Raw genomic sequence first — 16,976 nt, forward strand, 5'->3', positions numbered from 1 at the left:
CAACAATATTTTCACTCACCTGTGTAAACTCTTACAGCAGTACAGATACTCTGACTCCCCTACCATTTAATTGCTTGGATGACCCTAGTTAACCAAATAAAAATTAATGAGCTTTCAGGATACACCTGGGGTCTGCAGTCTTACCTCATGCCAAGATCTGCTACTGCTTGGTTAGCTTTGTGTCAGGAATGGAAATCATGATTAAGACACTGAAAGGCTAAAGCCTTCCACCTATCCCAAAAATTTATTTCACCGTTGACCTCCAGACATATAACTACTGTCCAACACCAAATGTTTGCACTCCCTACCAGCTATTTGGAATTGTTATACCAGCTGCCAGCATTTGACACCTTGCCTGCTAACTCTGCATAGGAACAGCTTCAGGCACACAACCCATTTAACTTGCTTGTCAGAAGGCTGCTCACCTCACTCCACCCAAATACAAGGGGAAACACAGCACAGGCAGATTAACCCTGCCATGACAATGCTCATAAGGCACAGCTATCACTGGAAGCAGACAGCATCACTGTAACAGAAAACCAGCTTTATCTGCAACTCAGCCCAACTAGCATGCTCCTGGGAGCTCACAAAAAAAGTCCCTCATACTGCAGAAAGCCTACAGTTTTCATTCGTACAGTGTGGATGTCAAAGTTGCTTCTGTTTGGTTAATAGACACCAAGATGTAGTCTGAAAACAGACTTGAGCCTGAAAATCTGCATGTACTAAGGCAACAATTCTAATCTGGGATCTTTGGGACATTATTTCTTCCATCTACATCCCTCCTGTCACTGTGAAATATGCCAAAAGCCTCAATGCTTCTTCTAGAGCAAAGAGCCACCAAAGCTGACCTCATGCTGCAAGGCACAATTCACCTCAATAGAATGAAAACACTAGGACCAAGTGTACAGAGCAGAAAGTAAGGAAAGAGAAGGGAGGCCAACACAATGAAAACTTGTGTGCGATTGGCATATTAGGAAGGTATCCCTTCCTTCTAGGTAAATTTTCCCAACGCAGACAGACCCGAGCCTCTTGGGAGCCAAGATCCCTGTCCTTCACAGCACTTACAGGCCAAAGCATCCCTGACATTAGTTTCACCATGATGCTGCATAAGAAGCTGCTCCAGAAAGACTGTGCTCAGGCACTTCTAGAGCAGATGAAACCCGCCTTTACGGCTCCCTCACGCCTTCAGATGGCACGGCAAGACATGTATTTTTATGAGCACTGCAGGACCTTCCTTCAAGCAGGAGGCTCGCCCTCGGTTAGACCAGCCTCTTGGCCTCACTTTGTTCTGCCACTAATTGTCATGCACTTGGCTGCAAACTCATCAGGGAGGAGGCATGCCGCGCTGGATTTAGCTCATGCTATCCTACAAGGAAGAAAGAAGGGTGGAGTGGGTTTTTTTTTTTCCTCTCCTTTTACTCTCCTATCAGAGGACCTCTTTAGTTGCTAAGGAACTACGGGTTTATTGCATTATAAATGATTTAAGGCAGCCCAGCAGATGCAGGTTCAGTAGGCGGGGGGAGATGTTCCATATTACCGGTAGCACGAGACGCCTGAGGAGAAGCGGGGGGAGCGACCGCCGCGGCGCGGCCCTGCCAGCCCCCCTTCCCCCGAGGGAGCCGAAAACACGGGGGGGGGGGGGGGAATCCCCCCAACCCCGGGCTCGCTCCCCAACCCCGGGCTGAAAGGGCAGCCGTGGAGCCCAGGGCCCAGCCCCCGGCTTGACCCTCGCCCCCCGTCGCGACCCGCCGCCCCCACAGCAACGCGCCCCCCCGGCCCGCCTCGCCTCACCGCCCTCACCGTTCTGCGCCGCGGCGGGTCCCGGCAGGAGCGCGGCCGTCGCCAGCAACAGCGAGAGAGCGGCGGGGAGCGGCCCGGAGCGCGACATCCTCCTGTCCCCGGCCGGGGAGGGGAAGCGGGAGGAGGAAGGGGGCGACGGGGTGAGGCGGACGGCGGCGGGAGCGAAGCGGCTCCGGCTCCGTCCTTCTCCGCCGACCTCCTACCGCAGCGCAGCACCCGCTCTCGCGACGCCGCCGCCAGCTCTCGCGAGATTTGAACAGGGGCAGCGAAGGAGGGGGGGGGAGGCACCGCGCGGGGAGGGGGGCGACGCGCGCGCGGCGGCGGGTTGGCGGGAGGGGGTGTCACGCGTCACGGCCGCCCGCCCCCCGCGGCCGCCATGTTGCCGCCGTTCTCCTCCTGAGGCGACCTGCTGCTGCGCCAGTGGCGGCTTGCCCGGGCATCGCACCGGCGCTGCGGGCCCTTCCTCAGGGGTGCTGCGGCCCCCGCCTGAGGCTGGGCTCAGGGGTGCTGTGGGCTGGATGGGGACCCTGCTTGAGGCTGCAGTCACCTCAGGAGTGCAGCGGGTGGGATGGCAGAGTCCCAACTGCTGCCCGGAAAGCTGCAGTCTGAGCAGCACCACATACCTCCACATTTCTGTTCTTCATGGGCTTAAAGTACCAGCAGGCACAGGGGAAGGCAGGCCATGAGCCAGTACTTTGGTTCCTGTCATAGTTGCAAGGGTAATTTAGGACTTTATGTGCCATTCTGCAGGGGTCAGGGTGTGTCAGAGGAATGCCAAATCCATCCCAAAGTCTTCAACTTTAGGTCCACACACCTGTGAAACACCAAAATGATCTTAAACTATTTTATCAATCACCACCAATATTTAAAAAAAAAAAAGTGTTTTTTCCAGAGCCCTGTCCTTTTTGCATGAGTAGGAAACCAAGGCTGCAAGAAGCGAAGGTGTTTGCCCTAGGTTCATGGTGGTATTGGGGGCAGAAAGTGCTAAAGCTCATGCCTGGTTCACCAGACCTGCCAAGTGCCCTGAGAAATGGATGCTGATGAGCTTTGGACAAGTTTTCTCTTTATTTTCATGCCTGTAAAACAAGATACCAGGTCTGATCTACTTCGTACACTCTGGTTGCTTTGTACTGCACTGGTGACCCCAGCCAAAAGTAAGCCCAGTGTAGCTACTTAAGCCACATTTCTGACTGCTCTCCGCATAGGATGACACGAACGGCTGCAGCCCGCTGCTGAACACAAGCCCATCATTGTAACACACACCTGAAGTAGGGAGATACAAGAATTGTAGGACACCATGGGACAGACCAGCAGAGAAAGGTGCTGGAATAAAAAGCAAAAAATCCCTCAAAAGCAGTTTTTCTGCTTTCTGCAGAGTGCTCGGTTCCCAATGCGGAGATCTCTGCAGGCCATGGTACCACAGTGGGGTGGACAGGGGGAGCGGGTGCAGTGCCTGCTTGCCTTGTGGTGGTAACACCCAAAGCAGTTGTAATTCCTCTCACTGTGCTACCGCGGCAGTAAGAGCTTGTTTGACCAGGGCACAGCCTGCAGCAGCTGCACACATCGTGCCCTGACTCCTCCCCATCCCTGGAAGCAGCTGCTTGACCGTATCCCTCATCCTTTACCCTGGCCTGGTTACTGTCAGCTGATCATTAGCAAACAGACTCTGAGTCCTTTTGTTGTTGGTGTGACTCAAAGACGAGAGGAAGATCGGACACTTTTTTTGTGAAAACTGCTGTTCACTTGAAGCCAGTGAAATCACTGCTTGAGCACTTCAAGACTCTGATGACGATCTAGGCCTAATGACTGCAGTTTCACAGGACTGAGGTCACATGTGAGAAACATCTGGGCATACGCTGGTGCTATACATAATCCTGGCTGCCCCTCACTCTCCAAGGATGCCATGGTGCTAGATTTGATGTGCATCAGAGATATTCCACTGTGCTGTGCATCCTGTGCTGGAGAATTTCCATGGTGCATTTCCATGACTCACTGTTCATGCCAGCTGAATCATCTGTGACACTACTATTTGTTTTCTTGCCATGGTGCAGAAACATCCTCCTTTTCCATCTCTGTGGAACGGTTCTGACAGTTGCCCTAACCATAAGGAATAGGCAAAAAGATCCAGAAATCATGGTTTCACACAGTGGTGTCCTTCTTTCTGCTCTTTGCATGCTGTTTTGCCTGCTGAATATTAGCTCCAGGGGATTTTGCCATAACTCTCCTTTTTGCAAACACCCACTCGGTATTAGGCCTTACCTACACTCGACAGTTTCCCAAGTTTGGAACTAGTTAGCAATGTACTTGCCTCTGAGCATGGTTTGTATCTGCACAGTAATACTTGTTTCGTAACCATGGCAGCTCACAGTGACTCATGCTGCCAGAGGCCTGGGCCAAAGTTAGCAGAAGGCTTTTTTTTTTTTTACCTCTGTAACCAGTTCAGCACACTGTTGTTTTGCTAGATCTTCTCCTCACAATTGCATAACTCACCTGTCATGTTCACATTGCTCTGGCTCTGTCCTGGGGACAACTGTGGGACACGCTGCTCTGCTTGCTGCTGGTTTCACCTTGGTGCGCATGCTCATGGGGAGCTTTGCTCTGCCCAAGCACAGAGCCACAGCTTCCAGGGTTTCCCTCGAAGGCTCTGATCGGAGATGGTTAACCCACAGCAGTTAACGAAGATGCTGCACAGATTGTGCTAGCCTGTGGGCTTGTGCTTGACACAGAGGTGCTGTGAACATACGACACAAGAAACCAAAGCAGATCACCATGGCCAGAAGAGGACTGTGCTGAGACGCCTGATCTGAAGATTGCTGTGGCCTTCAAGAGTCTTTTGGGGAACATAAACAGGGTTCCTACAGATCCCTAATATATAGTGAGATCAGTTCCTGCTAGTATAGGGTAAAAACCTGTTCTGCCATGCACAAGGGTATCCCCTTGCAACAGGTTGCACTTAGGGTTGTGGAGAAAAAGAAGATTCGACAGCAATGGATTCAACACAGTGGCTTGGTAGTAAGGAAGGAGGTTTCTTACAAAGGCTGGTATTGCACCAGGTTGAGGCTTTCCATGCTTATGGGTCATGCATTTTTTTTGTGAGAGTGTGGTGATTGCTGACCTCGTGAGTGGCAGAGGGAACTCAGACACGTCAAACTTTCCAAACACAGTAACTCAAAATCCCTGCATTTTCCCTTCAGTCAACACTCATCTTCTTTTCACATGGGATGTCACAGTTTTGATTATTCTTTGATTATTCCTTAGGACTTCAGCAAAAGGGGGACAGAAAATCTGGGATTCAAAAGAAACAAAGGGGAAGGAAAAAAATGTATAGTCAGCAGCAAATCACACTGCAGAGCAACAAAGAGGCAGCATCCTTTTCTCTGTATGATCTTTCAGACTGTCTTTTTGCAACTAGAAGGGTTTAAGAGATCCCCGTTATTTTGATGTATTTATTGATATGCTTTGGCACTTGAAGAAAGCTTTGCCTCTAGAAGTCTCACTTGCAGTCACCTTCTTTTGAGTGTATTATTGGCAAGTTGAAAATGTAGGGTAGAGCATGATACACTCGCTGACGTCTAGCAGCGAAACTCAGCTATTGCAGCTGTTCTCAGGGCTGAGAAATGCTGAATAATGTCAGTTAATACTTTGAGGGTGACATGCGAGGGAAAACACAGATCCATATCCAACAGGCTCACATCACCTTGTAGACAGACACAGGCATGCAGTGTATTTGCAAACCAGAATGCCCCGGCACTGTAAGACTGCATTGTTACGTGCATGATCAAGATAATGTGCTGTGTTTGTTTTGTGCGTGCGGGGAAGAGACAAATGAGGGAACAGTGCAATGCACGTGTGCAAATATATACATTATATAAAGCCAGCCAGCCTCAAACTCCAGCTGCCGGCCCTCGGCAGTCCTCGCCTGCCTTGCAGCGTGGTAGAGGCATGCAGCTCTGCAGTGAGCAGTACTGCTGGAGGTAAAGCATCCCAAAAAGGAGCTCTGGCCTTTGGGTTATACATATGATTAATGTATATTCATCTCCCCAAAGGCACAATGGCAAGTGAGGAACACCATTAACCTAATCAGATAATAGAATGGAGTCACCAGAGGTGACAGCCCCCAGAGAGTCACCAGAAAAGCTCTCTAGCTCTTTTACAGACAAAGGGTGTACTGCATCAGGGACTCCTTACCAGCTATCATCCTAAATAGCCAGAGAAAGATTGAACTGAAAAAGTAGTGCTCTGAGGAATGAGAAGGAAAGGAAAAGCTTGTAAAATCATAAAGAAATGTGCTCTGAGGAATGAGAGTCAAAGGAAAAGCTCTAAAATCATAGGGAAGTGGGCTTTCTGAAAAGGAGGAAAGATCCCAGGGTAGTAATAAGAAGAGAATATAGATGTACTTACTTACTTTGCAGAAAGCTGGCTTTACATATCTCAACCCCATTGGGTAATGGCAGTTTGGTTATTTTGAGCAATCTCCCATCCTCCTACATGTTCAAATGTTCCTGTCAGAACTGGTCAAAATGTTTTAACTGATTATTTTAATTTTTTTTTTCCTGAGAAGAAACGTCTTTTCACGCAAAGCAAACATTGTGACAGAAAGAGTAATTTTTGGTCAGAATGATTTGTAATGTAAACAAACAGTCCGGTGAGAAATACCAGCATATTTGATCTCATCTCTGTTGTGAAAAAAATCTGAAGTTTGTCTAACCTTATTTTCTGCAGAGAAGCAGCAAGGAGGACAAAAAGAAAGTGCTTTTCTCCCTCTCTGACCCAACTCCAAAGTTATTTCTCTCAATTGCACATTTTTCATCCAGCTCAGCCACGCAGTAATGGTTTTCTCCACCCAGTTTTTTAAGGAACTGGGTCCAATACCTTAGTTTCCAGTTACAGACACATAAGAGCTATTCCCTGACCTCATTATCCCAAGGAAAGGGATAACATTATCGTCCCGCTCTTGCTGGGAGCAGCTTCATCCAGCCACAGGCAGGATGGATGGGGAGAGCTGTGCTGCACCCCACCTTGCTCTTTCAAGCTGTGGATCCCAGCGAGAGGTCTCCGAGAAGGCACAGGCGAAAACCCCTGAACATCTGGAGCAATTTACATGGTGCAAAGGTGAAGCTGTGGGTGATGCCATCAGAAGTAGACGGCAGGTGGCACCCATGGATTAGTGCAGGGCTTGCTCAGGGTGAGCATGAGCCAGACTGGGCAACGCCTGCAGCAACGGTTTAGCTTCATCTCCTTGAAGAGGTAGAAGAGCAGGGAAATGGGCTCTTTTGATTGCATGCAGGGACATCTCTGTGTCCTGGGGCTATTCCCCGCAGGCCACTCAGACTATTCCCATCACACTTTGGTAGCCTGGGGACTAAGCTTGGCTTTGGTCAAGGGGTGCCCAGAGCAAGCAGGGGCATTGTGCCAGGGAGCAGCAACGGCACCGCTCCCTAAGAAGTGAGGGAGCAAGGGGGACACCATGGCTAGCAGGGGAGGCCCAGCCCCAAGGTACTCTAGAAAGGAGAGCAGGAGGCAGCCAGGCTCAGCCAAGAGCCCCAGGCACGTTCACAGAAATAAGGTAGGCTTGAGATCGAGCTGCAAAATCAATCCACAGCTTAGGATCAATCCTGGTGAGGGCAACCAGGGTCAGACACAGCCAGGTGATCTCCAGGCTGGTCCCATGTGATAAAACACACCTCAGTTCAAGCTGAGAAATCAGTGGATCAGGATTCAGGTCAACAGCACCCATAGTTAAGAACAAGTATAGCTGGGGGCTGAACTATATACCTGCACCCCAGAGGCACAGCACAAACAAGGACTGAGGACCCTGGGATGAGCTTAAATGGGTTCCCAGCCCCATGGGCAGGTGTCAGTGGGAGTCCCAGGTGGGGCTGCTCAGGGCCGTTAGTGCCCCTGGGACTTGTCACCCTGCCTGCAGGCTTAGGTTGCTCAAGAGGTAGAAGAACTTGTGCCATCCCCAAAGTGCTGTGCACTGCTTTTTACATCAAGGGACACCTCAGTGAGCTATGTGGTCCTTCATCTCATCAGAGCTGTATTTAGCCATGCCACCCTGGCTTCTGCTCTTCTCTCCTGGGCTTGTGGTTCCTGGTCCCAGCTCCCCCACAACATGCATTTCTTCCTAAAAGAGCACCCACATATGGGTGTCACTGCAGGGGTGCTTAAGCCTGTTTGGGGGGGACTGGAGGCAGCCCAGTGACCCAAATGTCGATGACAACTGTGCTATCATGGCTTCGCATTGACTGCGGTCCTCTCGCTGCCTCCCCCTGGCTCCCAGCTGCATGCAGCCAACCAGGCAGAAATGCCAATACGTTTGACTAAACGCTGATGATTAAAATGAAATGAAGATGATCAGGCTTGGATCGCTGGAGGGATGACAGAGGGAACAACCCAGCTAGGAGTTCATTACCGAGCTGACAAACAGCCTGCAGCAGCACAGATTGCTTGTGATGGTGGGCAGTACAGGACTGTACAGGTTGTGTGTACTGGTTATCATATCTATTGTATGTAATACTTATTTTCAACATCCCCTGCAGGTCATCCTTTACCAGCTAAATCAAAATTAAAGGTATTACCTGGCCTTTACAGTACAGCAAATGATACAATTTTCCTAATCCTGTGTGATGCAGGTCAGATTAGACATGTGGGTTTTTCTAGCCTTCACGGCTCTCTTGGCTTTTTCTGGTCAGGCTTTCTGAGATGGGGCTGTCTGTGCTGGCCTGGGGCATATTTATTTTATTCAATAATGCAATGGTTTAATAAAAGTGATTTGATGAAACCTGAGGCTTCCTTGTCCCTTGAGAGTATGACACCTAAAACAAATGTCAGTCATGATAAAGAGTTGTGTCTAGCCATGTGGGTATTAATATAGCTTTAACGGCCTCAAGCATCTTCAACTGGGACCCCTACCTGCACCCCCTCTGCCCATTGATCCATATAAGCTCAGAGACGGATAATCACTCTTGGTTTGAGCTGGAGTGTGGGTGAGTCTGTTCCAGCTCAGGCTCCTGGACTGGCCTTTCTGGGGTGGGATCTAGATATCTCCTGTAGGCAGCCCTATTTTCTGTCTTGCTGCTCCTGGGTAGACCATTGACACAGGTATCTTCCCAGGGGCTGCTTGCATCATGCAGGATGCTCCCTGTTGGTGAGGCCTGTGCTGTGGTCACCTTTGCCTCTTGGTTCAGTTCCACTCCTTTTCCTCGCTGGCGGTTGGGGAAGGCAGTGGGTCTGTTGTCATTCAAAGGCCAGATTTCTTCTGTGTGGGCACCCCTTGGTGTGGGGGTTGGGGGGCTGTCAGTAGCCTCAGCCCTCCTGCCTGACATAGGAGCTATTCCTTGAACTTGACTTTTTGCCTGAGCACCAAGGTGGAATATGCTGGTGGCTGAAATGAGGGTTTTCATGTCCCCTCCTAGCAGGTAGGGTCTCACAGGTATCCTGCCCTGGGACAGTGCCAAGTCTGTCTCTTGGTCTGCAAGCTGTGCCCCCAATGTAGCTGGAAGGGGCCCGTTGTGCCTGGAGGTGGGAGCTTGGGCTGCCTGTCACAGCAAGCATGGGCTTCCCCAGTGAGCCTCCCAGGCATTGTCAGGGCAGTGAAAACATGATGGGTTTGGCCGCTCCTCCTTGGGAGCTGAAAGAGGAGGGCTGGAGCATGGGACAGCTAAAAACTTTCTAGAAACTTGTATGTAATGCACTATGCAGGAACCTTCTCCCAGGTGGCTGGGGATAGCCAAAGTCCTTGAGTCACCTAGAATAGCCAAAAAGTATTTTTATAACCCCTGAGAACTGGAGCATAACCCCTGCATTCAGGGCTGGGACTGTGTTGTTGGCCAGTGCCATGCCCTGCTAAATCCTGGAAATGAGCTAAACTGGGAGAATCAGGAGTTTCTCATGGAGGCTTTAGGCTGTGAGTTGGGGATAATGTTTGGGCGTCAGACATTTTTGCACCTTTGAGAAGCAAAAGCAACTGAGGAAGCTGCGGTGGAGAGGGCTTGGGAAGAGCTTCTGGATGCAAATGTGAAAAGAAAAGCAATTACTGAGCAGAAGAATTTTTTAGCAATAGGAAAAAATGAACAATGGGGGATAGCAGTGAGTGACCATGGGCTCACCTCAATATCTTCAGTATCTCACCTACAAAAGCTCGAAGGGGTGTCAATAGGGGAGGTTTAATTGATGGCAAACATTATGGCTGGTACAGAATTAGAGACACTCCAGACTGAGCAGGAAGGACTTTTATAGCAGTGAACAGATGAGCATTGTGAAAAATGACTATGATTCTTTGGGCATTTCTGGGTTAGATTGCAGTAAAACTGCAGCAAAAAGCAATTTTGCTTTAATCAACTATATAACAAAGCCCCAACATAGTAAAGAGCAGAAGGCATCAGGAGATAGGAAATTGTCAGCATTGCTGGAGCTGAAAGATAAGATTGTACTCCCTACAGCTACACTAAAAGAAGATAAATTATCCATAGGGGCAATTCAGAGAGAAAATAATGTACAACTAAAGTTGTTTGAATTACAGTTTTAGGGAAGCATGGGTGGAGGAAAAAGCCAGTTTCAGTGGAAAGTCTGAAACCTCCTTCCCATGTGCTTTTAGAAGGCAGAAGTAGTTTTGGAAAAAAGATGATAAACTGGGCAAGGCGGCCCTTAAAGAAGAGCAAAGGATGTGTTAAAAGGGGCCTTATAGAGAAGCTGAGCTTTGGAGATGTATGCATGGAAAGTGAACTGGCTCTGAGCTTGCCAGGAGCAAGAGGCAAGTCTGGGAAAGACTGAAGAGTGGCAGGAAGGCTGGAAATCTCATCTCCTGAGGTTGTTGCCAGCAGTCCTGGCTCATTTGTCTTTCAAAGCCTGTGGCTGGGTGCGTGGTGGAGGATGGCTGTGCTCCAGCAAGGCTGGGGTGCTAGGAGCAGAGGTGGGTGCTTGTGCAGGTGTGACCCAGAGCATCTCTTCACCCTCCATCCCCTCCCCAGGGTCTCCAGGCTCCAGCACACAGTGTTGTATCCTGTGATGCTGGTGGGCTTTGGGAATGGTTTCCAAACTTCAGATAAACCTTGGTCCAGAGGCCATGCAGTCTCCAGAAAAAGCAGATGAGGAGGGTGCAGAGGTATGTGGTTATTTTAGGCTTTTGCTGACATCTGCCCTTCAGGCTCGATTTGAGCACAGTGCAAACAAAACAGAGGCTAAAGGTTAAAAAAACCCCAGTGTTGCTAGAGGAGTGTGTCTGCATGAGCTCAAATAACTGTCCTGAAGCTACCTGTGTTCCTGATAGGGCTTCGCTGGGGCAGTTTGCTCGGGTCAGGAAGGGCAGGTAGGACATGTGGCTGCATCTCCAGGTGGGCCCTGCTACAGGTCAAGGGGGTCCATGCTGCAAACCTCCCCTGAGGCCCACCAAGCTGCTGTAAAAGTGTGTGTGTGTGGGAAAACAGCTTTCAGTTTGTCGTGACAATGTCTCTGCCTGGCTTTGTGAGTGGGAATCTCCTTGTGGGACTGTTCCTAAGCAGGCAGCAGGATATTTGGGAGAAAGTCAGTGTATCCTGTGCTGCAAGATCCACTAAAAAGCTGACGGTTCGTCTTGCCATCCCACCAGCCACCTGTCAAGGAGGCCCAGCTCCAAACAGATGGCAGTGGGGAGGACTGCGATGGGGATAATGGTGTGAATGTGGCATCTTGTCCATGATACATTTGACACGTTGCCACGGGACAGCTGCAATTTATAAGCCTAAAGCATCAGCCACCGACAAGCTTCGTAGTGACTTCTGCAGTTGCCATATTCCCTTCTTTGCTGGCAGCTGCCTTGGAGAAAGAGGAGAATGAGGAGGATGACGGTGCTGAGCTGGAGGAGCTGCTTTGGGAAGGGCTTTTCTTGGAAAAAGCTCTGTTCTGTGCTTCACAAGGTGGGCTCCAAAAATGTGTGGGTGAGTCTGGAAATGTGGTGCACTAGCACTCAGCTTCCTGAAATCAGCTGCTCCAGAAGCAGCAGCATAGGGGTTATTCCCTCTCAAGGCTTCATTTTCCTTCAGATCATGCCTTTCCCACTGCTGTAATAACTCCTTCTCCCCTGTCATCTCTGGGGACAGCTATGGCACAGGTTATGGCTAGGATGAAGCAGCTGATGCGCAGCCAGGACATGTGCTGCAATGCCAGCTGGCTGCCAACCCAGGCTGTATGTGTTGCTGTTGCATTTCTACCCAAGCTGGTAGGAACCAAACGACCCCTTAGGCTTTGACCTTGTTTCAGACTTAGGTTAAAGTTTGCTAGTGCATGCCTGGGGAGAAGAGGACAGCCAGCGATGTGATCAGCACTTAGTTTCCCTAGAACTGAGCTCGAAAGGAATATTTGGTGTGTTTAACAGCAGGGACACTGATGGCATCATGCTCACTTTACTTCAGGGATGCTGGTGTGCTGTGGAGGTGTTTGCTGGATGGTGGGGATGCTGCGCAGGAGAGGTCTGGGCTGTGTGTCCATCTGTGGGCTGACAGCAGGCTCTGCCGTAGAGCTCGCACAGCATACGGTGAGCAATGACCGGGGTGGGGTGGGGGAGGCTGCCAAGTGAGACATGCCACCCATGGCTCTGCCAGGTCCTGCATGGTCACTGGTGGGCATCTCCCAGGCAGGAGCTGAGGTCCAAAGAGTATTAGGATGTAACGCAGCCTTGGATTCCCTGCTGTTTACATCAAGTCAGCCCCATGGATGATTAAGGTTATATTTTGTGGAGGAATAGCGTAAAGCTTTTGCATTAGCTCAGTTGCTAAGCTATAAGGCTTGACCAACTTCACATACCTTGTAATTGTAAATAGAGATGTTGAGTCAATCGTTAGATTTGCATTAAGAGTCTGTGCAGCTTTTAGGCAAACTAGTGTCTGTGTGCAGACAAATTGGGAACAGTGCGTATCCTTGGCAGCTTATCTTGCGTGTAAGCGGACCGAGTATCTAATGGCCCAGGCATCGTTTGTGCAAGATCTTTTGAAGCTCTGCACGGCTGGGCTGTGATGTCACCGCTTACCTCCAGACGCGGTGATCCCGTCCCACAGTGCTGCGGCTCTGCTTTGGCACTGCCCAGCTATTTATTCCACTAGATTTCCCTTGTGTATGTACTTGAGGTTGGCTGTGCTGTTGCTGCTGTGCTGCCTACATGGAGTTTGCTTGTTGTTGCAATATGGGTTTTTGAGTTTATTGAAGAAAATGCCTTAAGGAAAGGCTTTAGAGATAAAACTTTTTTTTTCAAATTATGAATTGATGAAAGCCATAGTGAAAGTAATCTTGCAGAGGTGTTACTGGGGAAAATAAAAGCCTTGTGACTTTTCTCTGATAAGAAAATACCTCCTAATATTTTCAGATAGCTAGCCTGCTCTGAACTGAATTAATTTCCTGGGAGATCAAAATGCAGTACATGCTTTGTAACTGAACGAGAAAACCCTGTGCTCCTGCCTGCTTTTCTGTGAACAGGCAATTCATCTGGCGTGGTCAGGAGATGGAGCCCACGACGCAGTGATGATGGGTATGGGGACACCGGGTAAGTGTGCTTGCTAGGGATGATGGCAAGCAGGCAGGAGGTGGCCATGTGGCAGTGTTTGGAAAGCTGCATCTGGTTGTTGTCACTGGAAAGCAATAAAAGCTGTGGGGGTTAATGGGGGGGGGGGGCTACCAGGTAAGAGGGGGAAATGCATGGATGTGATCTGTGAGACATCCCTGCTGGGAAATTCCTCCTGCCTCTGTGATGTGAAATTTGGGAGGGAGCTGCCAGTGCTATGGGAGCTTCACCTCCTTAGGGTGGACTCTACAGCTTCACATTCCTGCCCTCATCTCTGGCTCAGTCTACGCTGAAAAGGACACATGGCAGGACCAGAGCTGGGGGTGCCCAGTAGTCCCAGTCACTTGCAGTCAGGGGAAATGTCTTTTGAAAAGCTGTTGGTGCTGGACTTGGGGCATTTCTCTGACCTCGGATTTTGCGGGTGCAATGCTCCTGCCTGCTGCCTTCCAGGCTGGCACCCACAGCTTGGGTGGAGGAGGATGAAGGAGGAGAGCCCCTGGCTGTCCTGCTATGAGGGTGGCTGTGGGACAGCAGAGCGTGCTGCGGGGACAGATGAGCAGAGGAACAATGCCTTTGGAGGGAGTACTTCTTTAGGGAAAACCTCTTTTCCTTCTTCATACTTTCCTTGCTAGTTTTTCGGTGATGACAAGCCCCAGCCTTCCTTAGTCCAGTGGGGCTGCTGGAGAGCAGAGGTGGTAGCTGCAGGAAAGGTGCTTCATGCTGTAGATGCTGATGTCTGCAAGGCTGGGTGGGAGGACTGAGGGATGCCTGGGAAGGATGTGGAAACAAAGGGGGAGGAAAAGCCTCATTTTCCACATCTGGGGGAGGGGAAGTCCTCTCCAATGGCCTGGTGCACAGCTCAGCCTAACAGCTTGCTCTTGGGCCTCAAAGGCAATGCAGCTGAGACAAAGAGGAGCTTTTTCATCCTGTGTCTGCTCCAAGGCAGGCTGCAGAAAAACCTCTGCAAACAGGGCAGCTTCATCTTCCTGCTCCTGAGAGGCCCTGTGTGAAGTGAGGAAGCAGAGAATGATGTGGTTTTGGGGTGTCAATGGCAGACAAACATCCCTAGAGCCCAGATCTGGGCAAAAAACACTTAACGTGCCCTGGCTGTGCTCTGGGGAATGGCCAGTCCCACCAATGATCTCACCCAAGCTGTGCCCAGGCAGAGCACTGGCAAGGTCTAGTGAAGGGATCCAGTGCAAGGATTGCTTCCACCACTGCTGCGAATTTAACACCATTTAAAAAAATAAATACCATTGGGTCTGTGACTAGGAAGGCTGTGTGGGCTTGCCTGCCTGCAGGGCACAGCAGATAGATACCTGCCCTTGATATGCATGTGTGTTGGGAGGGCTCTCCTGACATGGGCTTTTGTAAGTGTTTTCCATGGGGTGTAGATCCCCATATCATGGGGTGACCCTGTGCTCACCCTCCCTCATTACCCCTTGCAGACTCCTCAGGGCGATTTTGCAATGGTGTGGGCAAAACGAAAGATTGTTGCAGAGCTGGCCCCTTCCCCACTGTGTATGCTACAACCCCTCCTGTTGCACAGGGACTCGCCCCGGGGCAAATTTGGCATGCTGATCCCAATAAATTATTAACTTATTAAATAAAAATCAGCAAGATTGGTTCATCTGCGGTTGTGGGAGCATTAGCACTGGCAAACCAGACCTCTAGCACTTCCAGCTGTTATCATCCTGAGTCCTATCCACATTTTAGGATAGCGCAGATGTAGCAGGTGAAGTTCTGAATTTAGAGGGGAACCATTTGTGGCACCCTTTTTGAACTGAAGGACAGATGAAGGCTTCAAGCTCCCATTTTGAGCATCTGCTGGTGGTGGGGACTTGCTGGGTCTGTTTGGAAAGGAGAGGTTGAAGGGCTGGTACGTACCTGGGTGCCACCCAAGTGCAGGATCAGGGCTTGGCCAGGCATGCACCCGCATCTGGAAACTCATCCCATTTTTGCTAGCTTCCCACTGGGGTGGTTCTGCATCTGGAGTCCATTGCTGGGCTCTCTGCTTATGAATGACCCTTGTGTGCTGCAAAAATGCTGAGCTCTCTCCAAAGCAGCCTCCTGCCACATGCACAGACCTAAAACATCTGCACTTGGGTGGTGGCAAGTGACTCACCGTCCCCAGCCCTGACCCTGTGTCTCAGGATGGCCACATCCGAAGTGTTTTAGCTCTGTTCCTCCTGAGTGAGCAGGATTGAGGTTATCCAGATGCAGACTCATCAAAAAAGGCTCAGGAGCCCCAGGTTAGCATTGTGGTGATTGTTTTCTCTTGGGACTGGCTTGCTGCTCTGCTTCTTGGTTCAAAGCACCCCCCAAACCCCCTTCCCGCTCCTCCAGTTTCTTTGTTTTTTGCCATCATGATGTTCCTTGCACTCATTTGAGGCTGCAGTGAGAGGAGCCAGAGCTGTTTTCCATATGTCCAAGGATCCTGCAATGTAGTAGCTGCAGCCACCCACCCATAGAGATAATGCAGCTACCACCACATGGATTCAGCTGATGGTCAGTTCCAAAGTGCTCCAAAATGGATGATCTTGGCAGCTTTTGGGGGATGGAAGTCTGCGTGTAGCCAAGGTGGGATTTACCTTCCACCTCTCTGCCTTGTACTGAATCAAATGTGAAGATGTGTGACAGATGCCCTGTGCTGGAAGGAAATACAGGATCCTCCTGGGCATCACGTACTTGATTTCTACATTGTTAGCAGCTGGAAACTGCTGGTACTGTGCAGTATTTCTGTGGTCTTGATGGGAAGGAGAAGCAGCCATGCAAGTCTCGCTGGGATGTGCAGAGCTGACCTGCACACTGTAGACACATTGTTGGGAAGCTCCAGATTTTCTCTGGCACCTGCATCCATCCTCTCTGGCTATTCCTTCTCCCCTCGATCAAATTCTGCCTGAGCATGAAATTAAACTTGCAAATTGCAGCCCTTTTCTTTGCCGTTCTGTATTTTTTTGTCATTATTATGCACATACCTTGGATACTGCAGGGTTTGAGGAAGGAAAATTAGCCAAAAATAATCATTTGGTACGGAGAACGTCTACTATTTAAATTCCTCCCTGGAAGCCCTTTCATTGTTAATTATGAGCAGACTTGCAAGCAGCATGGATTTTAATTCTTAGCTAGTTTTGATGTTGAAAAATCTGCCTTTGTTTCCAAGCTTCTTAGTTTTTACTTTTTTTTTTTTTTTTTTCCCGGTGTTTCTATTTAACACTAAGAAAGCTCCTGGTGCTCAGATGCTCGCTTTGTAGCTTCAAAGACTAACAGGTGTGGAGTTGCACTTGTGGTTAAGATATCAAAGCTGTGATGCTGCTTTTATCATGTGAACTGTTGGGAGAAAGGACAAAGTGATGAAGCTGTGATGGTATGCAGTCCTGCCCTGGGCAGCGCTGGGATTTTGTGGCTTTTGGGGGTGAGTCTTCATGAAACCCTTGGGTTTCACCTGTATTTTTGGGTTGCTGAGCTTTGACGCTAGAGATGCCCATGGACCTGTTGCTCCTGGGAGAAGGAATAATCTCATGCAGAAGGTTCCTGCAACCCAGCCTCCCTGCTGCAGCATTGGGGGCTGATGGCTGGATTTTCTCCATCAGTCACTGAAAAAGGATGGGGACAATGAGTGCACAGGGTTGACATGGCTTGT

At 49.8% G+C, this 16,976-nt stretch overlaps 1 protein-coding gene across 3 annotated transcripts in view; it reads right to left on the reverse strand.

The window, feature by feature from the left end:
* Positions 1-2,048, reverse strand: part of NPTN (neuroplastin) — a 59,631-nt gene extending 57,583 nt beyond the window's left edge. For 2 of the 3 annotated variants that reach the window (XM_040599995.1, XM_040599994.1), the window contains exon 1: positions 1,801-2,048. In XM_040599995.1, the coding sequence (XP_040455929.1) occupies positions 1,801-1,888 (88 nt within the window). In that variant the 5' untranslated portion in view covers positions 1,889-2,048. The remainder of the gene's footprint in view (positions 1-1,800) is intronic. The other variant, XM_040599996.1, reaches the window with a different exon arrangement.
* Positions 2,049-16,976: the final 14,928 nt, after the last annotated feature.

The sequence above is a fragment of the Falco naumanni genome, chromosome 7 (assembly GCF_017639655.2).
Source record: "Falco naumanni isolate bFalNau1 chromosome 7, bFalNau1.pat, whole genome shotgun sequence".
In the NCBI taxonomy this organism is placed as follows: Eukaryota; Metazoa; Chordata; class Aves; order Falconiformes; family Falconidae; genus Falco; species Falco naumanni.